Source organism: Saprolegnia diclina (genome assembly GCF_000281045.1).
Source record: "Saprolegnia diclina VS20 unplaced genomic scaffold supercont1.137, whole genome shotgun sequence".
Lineage (NCBI taxonomy): Eukaryota > Oomycota > Saprolegniomycetes > Saprolegniales > Saprolegniaceae > Saprolegnia > Saprolegnia diclina.
Window position 1 is genome coordinate 5,410 of NW_008246204.1, and position 7,051 is coordinate 12,460.

The 7,051-nt window shown below is 56.4% G+C and overlaps 6 protein-coding genes across 6 annotated transcripts in view; 2 read left to right on the forward strand and 4 right to left on the reverse strand.

The window, feature by feature from the left end:
* Positions 1-108, reverse strand: part of SDRG_16593 (hypothetical protein) — a gene marked incomplete at its 5' end in the record, with an annotated part of 768 nt that extends 660 nt beyond the window's left edge. The window contains one exon of the mRNA XM_008622809.1: positions 40-108. Coding sequence (XP_008621031.1) covers positions 40-108 — 69 coding nt within the window. The remainder of the gene's footprint in view (positions 1-39) is intronic.
* Positions 109-498: 390 nt separating this feature from the next.
* Positions 499-1,289, reverse strand: SDRG_16594 (hypothetical protein). The gene has a single exon (XM_008622810.1). The coding sequence runs from the start codon at positions 1,267-1,269 to the stop codon at positions 529-531; it is 741 nt and encodes a 246-aa protein (XP_008621032.1). The 5' UTR covers positions 1,270-1,289; the 3' UTR covers positions 499-528.
* A 508-nt stretch (positions 1,290-1,797) lies between these two features.
* On the forward strand, positions 1,798-2,348 carry SDRG_16595 (hypothetical protein; the record flags this gene model as incomplete). Its single annotated transcript, XM_008622811.1, has 2 exons — positions 1,798-1,887; positions 1,911-2,348. The coding sequence occupies 2 exons, from the start codon at positions 1,798-1,800 to the stop codon at positions 2,346-2,348; spliced, it is 528 nt and encodes a 175-aa protein (XP_008621033.1).
* An 85-nt stretch (positions 2,349-2,433) lies between these two features.
* On the reverse strand, positions 2,434-3,680 carry SDRG_16596 (hypothetical protein; the record flags this gene model as incomplete). Its single annotated transcript, XM_008622812.1, has 1 exon — positions 2,434-3,680. The coding sequence occupies one exon, from the start codon at positions 3,678-3,680 to the stop codon at positions 2,484-2,486; it is 1,197 nt and encodes a 398-aa protein (XP_008621034.1). The 3' UTR covers positions 2,434-2,483.
* Positions 3,681-4,867: 1,187 nt separating this feature from the next.
* SDRG_16597 (hypothetical protein) lies at positions 4,868-5,791 on the reverse strand (the record flags this gene model as incomplete). Its single annotated transcript, XM_008622813.1, has 1 exon — positions 4,868-5,791. The coding sequence occupies one exon, from the start codon at positions 5,789-5,791 to the stop codon at positions 4,868-4,870; it is 924 nt and encodes a 307-aa protein (XP_008621035.1).
* A 1,104-nt stretch (positions 5,792-6,895) lies between these two features.
* Positions 6,896-7,051, forward strand: part of SDRG_16598 (hypothetical protein) — a 1,191-nt gene continuing 1,035 nt past the window's right edge. Inside the window, exon 1 of the mRNA XM_008622814.1 lies at positions 6,896-7,043. Coding sequence (XP_008621036.1) covers positions 6,912-7,043 — 132 coding nt within the window. The 5' untranslated portion in view covers positions 6,896-6,911. The remainder of the gene's footprint in view (positions 7,044-7,051) is intronic.

The window sequence follows — 7,051 nt, forward strand, 5'->3', positions numbered from 1 at the left end:
CCGCGACTTTGAGCTCCTTACGGGCTACCCGCTCCTCACAGCCGCGTACGAAGCCGCGGTCGCGCGCCCGGCGTTCAAGCAGACGATCAAGGAACCCGAGTTTTTCATCAACGCATATGCCAAGTACGCCAACCCGTAATTTTCCTAATGTGTGCACTCCTCCCATGCGAGTTCGATGACACGTTTGGAATTTCGAGGCGAAATGCTATCTGACTGGCCAGAACGAGAGTCATACCGGCAGCGATAGGATATCCTTCGGATGCGAGATCACGGTAGTGGAAGGCTGTCCAGTAGGAGGCACAGTCCTGTATTCTCTTTCTCTTCGTTGTCAAGAAATAGCTACTTCCCGAGATTAACGATAGACTACATATAACGTTATATAGTCTTCGGGAAGACACAACATCTTTGCTCCTGGATTGAATCAGGACCAGATCTGTACTCTGGGGACTCTACAGTCTGCTCTGCATTGCGTTTTGAAATTTTTGGAGTGTGACATAGTGTGGTCAAAAACAATATAAGACAATTTTCTTACGCATTGGCAAACTTGGCATAGCCCTGGATGTAGTACTCGGGCTCCTTGGTCGTTTTCTTGAACGCCGGGCGTTGGCTCGACGCCTCGAGCGCCGCCGAGAGGAGCGGGAGGCCCTCAAGAATGTCAAAGTCGCGGTAGTGCTTGAGGATGTGCTTGAAGCGGAAGAGGAACGTGACAATGTTGAGCTCGGCGCTGCTGAACTTGTCGCCGAGCAAGTACGGGCCCTTGGACCGAAACTCGGCCGCGTGGTCGCGGTAAATCTTTTCGAGTTCGCTCAGCGATTCGTGCAAGTTGGCCTCGAGCTCGGCCTTCTTGGCCGGGTCCTTGTTGCGCAAAAGGGCGTAGAAAGGGCCGGCCTCAAACTTGGCTTGGGCCAACTGCGCGAGCGCTGCGTGCTCGGGAAAATCGCGGTTGTGGATCGCACCGTTGTTGTACTTGGCATCCAAAAACTGCGCAACGATCGCCGACTCGTACACGGCGTAGCCATTGTCGAGCAAGAACGGCACCGTGTGGTACCGGTTAAAGTTGGCCACGTAGCTCGCCGGCATGTCGCCGAGGTCAATGTTGACGATCTGGAAGGGCACGTCGACTTCGGCGGCAGCCCACAGCGCGCGGTGGCCAAAGGGACACACAAAGTTGTTGAAGAGATGCACCTTGCCGTCTTGAGTCTTGAAGGAAGCGAGCTCGGCGTCCGAGAGCGCCGTGTACTCGATCACATTGAGGTCGGCCGTCGACATGGGTTCTTGTTCTGGTTTGCTGGAAATTGGAAAATGACGATCAGTGAGACAGGATTTGGCCGCGGGATTTTTCAACATTGACTCTTTGGATTTGTATGCACGGCGTTGACCAATCAAAACGACGAAGAGGCCAGCGAGCAGTCGCAATGGACCAATCCGAGAGCGGTATTCGTCCAACAGCACGCCAACCCGTTCCGGCGAAGTCGGCGCCCCAACCTTCCGTGCTTCGTCGGGCGGAACCCAGGGAACAAACTTGGGTTGAACTTCCTCCGACAACTATGTACTAGAGTACCAGGTATTGCCCAAGGAAGCAACGCGAGGAGGCACGAGGAGGTATCGACAAGGCATGTGAGATTGTGTTGGTTGAAGGATTATGTTGTAGGCGTCGGGGATGCTGAAGAGCCTCGACCCGCCCGCGACAGGTTTTGTTGCATGGACTATGAAGCTAACTTTTGTAGGTCTGAGGTCTGTGCATTAATGCGACGTGGGCAAATCCGTAGCATCTCGTTCGGAGCTGATAATAACGAGATGCCGCCCAGCTACGTCGAAAAGTTCAACCGGTACCACACCGTGCCTTTCCTTGTGTACGAAGGGTACCCTGTGTACGAGTCGGCGATCGTCGCGCAGTTCTTGGATCCAAGTACAACGACGGGAAGCTCCACAGCCGCGACAGCCCCGAGCGCGCGGCGTTGGCGCAGCTGGCCCAAGCCAAGATTGAGGCTGGCCCGTTTTTCGCCCTTCTCCTCAACCAAGACCCGGCCATGAAGGACAAGCTCGAGGCCAACCTGCGCGATTCGCTTGGCGAACTGGAGAAGATCTACCGCGACCACGCGGCCGACTTTCGAGCCGACGGCCCATATCTTCTCGGCGCCGACCTCAGCAGCGCCGAGATCAGCATCGTGCCGTTCCTTTTCCACTTCAAGCACGTTCTGGGTCACTACCGCGACTTTGACGTGACCAAGGGCTTTCCGCTTCTCACGGCGGCGTACGAAGCCGCGATCGCACGCCCGGCGTTCAAGCTCACAGTGCGCGACCCCGAGTACTATATCAATGCGTATGCCAAGTACGCCAACCTGTGAACAAGTAGTACTCCTGTGACGACTCGCTAGTCGCTGTAGTATTTGGATGACTAAACCACCAACATGTTTCACATTCATCTAAAAACTCAAACGACTCGTGTAGTATTGACACACGACAGATACAAGCTAGAATGTCTACAACCCCAACGCTTTGGCAAACGCAAAGCTCAAGGACGCGCCGGCCACGAGACCAAAGTTGACAAAGAAGCTTGCAAACATGCCGGCGCCACTGCGCTCGGCGTCGTCGACGCAGTCGTTGACGAATACAACGGTGAGCGCGCCGCCGTAGCCGTGCGTCCAGCTAAAGACCGCGACCACAAAGTACGTGATTGCATCGTGTGTAAAGACGGCGTTGCGGGCCAAGCACACAAAGACCGGAATGCAAAGGCATCGACCGAGCACGAGGCTCCATACGTTCTGGCGCGTAAAACAGAGCTGGTAGCGCGCGCAGTACCGACCCAAAGCATCAAAGAGCGCATCCCAGCCCATGAGGAGCAGCGGGAACCACCCGGACGCGTTCAAACTCGGGACATTGAAGCTCGCAATGTCCGTCAAGAGCCCCGGCCACACGAGCATCGTTGAGAAGTTGAGCAGCACGACAAGAAGGCCGTTGAAGCGGATCTTGCGCAGGAGCGTTGGCTGCAGCACCTTGTGCGTCTGCGGCGTCGCATGCACGGACGCGCTTCCGGGGAGGCGCAAAAGCAGGATATATGAGGCAACGCCAATGGCCATCGTGGCGGCGCCCGTGTAGAAATACGCCATGGACGCCGGCACGGTCGCATCGCTGGGAAACGCACCTTTGCTCATACAGCGGTACGCGGTCGTGAGAAAGATCGAGAGGCCAATGCCGAGCTGGACATGTTCAATGCTGCCGCTCGGGTACATGGCAGCGAGGCCAAAGAGCGACGAGCCGGCGACCGCGGCGCCAATGGCCACGACGACAGAGCAGAGAAGCACCATGATTTCGTGCTGTATCTCCGAAGTCAGGACATAGTACGACGCGGGCAGCAGCAAAAGCACGACCAGCTGCGAGCAAAAGCCGCCCATGATGCGCCACCGGAACGACTGGCGCGCGCCGATCGCAAGGAGGCCAAAGATGACGACGACGTTGGCAATGTAGTAGGCAAACGAGATGCGAAAGTTGATGTTGAATGATGGAAAAAGCAGCCGCCAATAGTCGACAGGCTGCACAAGCATGCAAAACGGCGTATAGTAGCAGAGCCCGAGGAGCAGAAAGAGCTGATTGGCGCGGCGCGTCTCGGCGACCGACCAGACGACCGGGCTGCACTCAACGTTGTCGCTCGGTGTTGACACGGACGCGTACGGCTCCATTGTAATAATCGCGTTGTGTTGGTCACCAAGTGCTTTGTACGTTGCGGGCGTCCAGCAGCGCCGGCGATCCCACACGCGTGTGATTGGTCCATCTTGTGAGCTGGCGTACGTTGATTGGTGCATTCCGAGAGGTACCCTGCGTGATTGGTATCCGTCGCCAAGGATACCAATCGAGACGGCATTCACATGGGTGCCACCGGTGTAGACGCAAAAAGCCCGTGTGCGCGCCATGAACGTAGCGACGATAGACGAAGAGTAGACACTACGAGGTGGCGCCGAGGGGGCTCGTGTCATTTGGTGGTCGGAAAGCGATGCTAGGACTGCGTCGTGTCGACTCTCGCGCCGTTTTGCAGTCCACAGGCGATGACGAGAATGCTACGTTGTCGCCTTTCGGGATCTGGTCGGTCGGCGCGTGGACCATCATCAAGTGGACGTGTGCGCAACGATCGCGTGCATATGCAGCGGTGGACGTGGCATCCCTTAGACGAGCAAAGATGAGGCTGTCCGTCATCTTCGTTTTTACGCGTCAAAAAACAAGAAAATGACCAATCCTTGATGGCACACAAGAGGTGTCTGCCCGTCATCGTCCCACGGCTTGGTCCGTTGCGTGGACGCTGTACTCAGTTCCTATGCTGCGGTCCCAAAATGAATCTTGACCGACGTCAGTGGTGGTGCCCGCCATGCCCAACAAAGAGCTTCGTCTCGTCGCGCGACTTGAGTGCCTCGAGCGCCGCTGCCGAGAGCGACGTAAATGCAACCATAGGTAGCTCGCAGCCGCGAGGCATGTTGAACTCTGCTGGTCGACCGACCAAGGCGCGGTGTTCGGGAACCCTCGGCACGAGCATTCGAAGCCTGAAGTAAGCGCGATCGCATGATCGCCGCAAGTACGTAAGCGTAGCGTCATCGACCGACGCGCCCAACGCGATGACGCGGCGCTTCAATGCGATACTAGTAGCATGTTGGCTGCGTCACCAATGCTACTGCACACGAGTATAAATAGACCTACCGGTACCTCAATAATGAACAACTTGTCTTCGCTCTCCCACACCAAACACACCCAAAGGACTCGGAGCTACTTATGCCAAACTATGATACATGTATACGTAGGATAAACCGAGTAAAGCTAGTCGCCTTCGACAACTCTATTGAAGCATCCTACTTGGCAGATCGTTCTAGTCGCTAGAAGCTTACGGCCACGGCATCTCACCCTTGGCGACCTGCGCGCTGATCTCGAGACTGATGACGCTGCCAGCCTTGGGATACAACGCCGTCATGGCCGCAATAAGGTCCGTGCTGTTGGCAGCCTTGGGCGTCTCCATGTCAAAGTCGCGAATGTACTTGGCCGTGAACGCGGGCGAGTCAATGTCGGCGACATCACCGACGATCGCGTGGCCCGGCACGATGACGCTGGGCTTGAGCGCCTCGATCTCCGCCAACGCATTGAGCCACTCGGTGTGCGACTCGGGCGTCTGCGTGTCGGCCATGAACGCGTGGATGTTGTTCTCGAGCAAGACACCGCCGACGACGGCCTTGAGGTCTTGGATCCACACGTAGCTGCGGGCCGCGGGACCACGGATCTCGAGCGAGTGGCCTTCAAGCGTGAGCTTGTCGGTCTTCAAGACGTCCGGAAAGATGGTCTTGGCGGGCGCGTCAGCACCAAGCACAGGGGCCCACGTCTTGAGCTTGGCGTCGACCGTCTCCTTGATGTGCTCGACGACAGGCGCCGTGGCCACGATGGCAGCGTCCGGGAACGCGGCGCGGATCGTGTCGAGGCCAAAGTAGTAGTCGGGGTCGCCGTGGCTCACGTAGATGGTGGTGAGGTGCTTGCCGCTGGCCTTGACGAGGTCGACGACGGCCTGCGCCTGGGACTTGCCAAACTGCGCGTTGACGAGGATGGCGTCCTTCTGACCCGACACGAGCACGGACGAGACGGGGAAGATGGCAGAAGCACCGGGGTTGTACGAGGTGAGCTTGAGGGCCGAGTCGCCGCAGTAGGTCGTGGCGGAGGTGGCGGCGGCCGTCATCAAGGTGAGCAGAGCAGTGAGGGGGTTCATGATGTGTTTGGTGTCGAGCAAATGCAGGAATGCGGTGTTGGGCACTTTGGTTACCATACTTGTTGTCGCTGAGTCGCGAGCCGTAGGTTCCCCACCGCTCACCTGAAGGCCGTGAAAAGCATCGTTCAAATGAAGACTCGGTTGAACGTATTGGGAGCGCCAGTCTTCCGTCGTCGTCACGGGAAGGAATGTCTCTGGCTTGGAGACGGTGTGCAATTTTGTGTGACTGCTACAGCGGGTGACATTGTCTCCGACTTTATGCGTGAAGGAGAACAGCCTTACGATACTCTGATGAGCTGTTGCTCTGTTACTCTCGTGTCTCGGCCAAGCCAAAGCACCAAGCTGGATCCAAAACAACGAGCTCGACGAACGCTATGTGTATACTTCGGTAGTCACAGACCAGCCTCTGTTACCGAGTCAACAATAGCTACCTCGGGACGAGTTGATGCGAAGGAAACTTATGGAGTGCATTGTGTGTATCGGGATTCGAGGTACTTGATAACTCACTGCACACTAAGTACACACTTTGTCGCAAGACAACACGACGTCCATCGACAAGATCGATATTGGCATCGGAAACCCACTATGACGACAGACATGAAAGACCTCGGCTAAAAGACCAACCGGTGTGGATGCCCTAAGGGCATCCACACACGTAAGGCCCTAAGATCTTGACTATTCAACGCAGTATCTTGGTGTTCACAAACTACTCTCGTTCTTGATAATCTCGCTGAGAGTCATGGACTCGACTTCTCACGGCGAAGCTCTTTCAGGCGTCGACGCTTCGTCTCTTGTCCGGATACAATGGCCGTGTATGGTGTATCACACAATGACATTGAAGAGCCGGCCAGATCTTACAGTAGTGATTGAAGACGTCAGATCTTATTCCTAGCAGACCAGAAAGTACTGAGCTATCCAACACCGTTCTACGTCACTCTCCGCCCGTAAAGCCTTCTCAAGGGTCCCTACCATCGACGCTTGCATTGATCTTCTCTCCTTCGACCGCTGCTTCGACCGTTCGGGTTTGCTCGTCTTCAATGTGACAGGGTCGTTCGAACATATGTTGTCGCACGTCTTCCTTTGAACGACTGGAATCATCGACGACGAGTGTGTCGCGCGGCTTCAGCGATCGGCTCCCAACACCGCATTCCTGCATTTGCTCGACACCAAACACATCATGAACCCCCTCACTGCTCTGCTCACCTTGATGGCGGCCGCCGCCACCTCCGCCACGACCTACTGCGGCGACTCGGCCCTCAAGCTCACCTCGTACAACCCCGGTGCTTCTGCCATCTTCCCCGTCTCGTCCGTGCTCGT

Excerpts from the sequence above, each read along its gene's own strand:
- SDRG_16594 (XM_008622810.1), bottom strand. The coding sequence starts at position 1,269 with ATGTCGACGGCCGACCTCAATGTGATCGAGTACACGGCGCTCTCGGAC.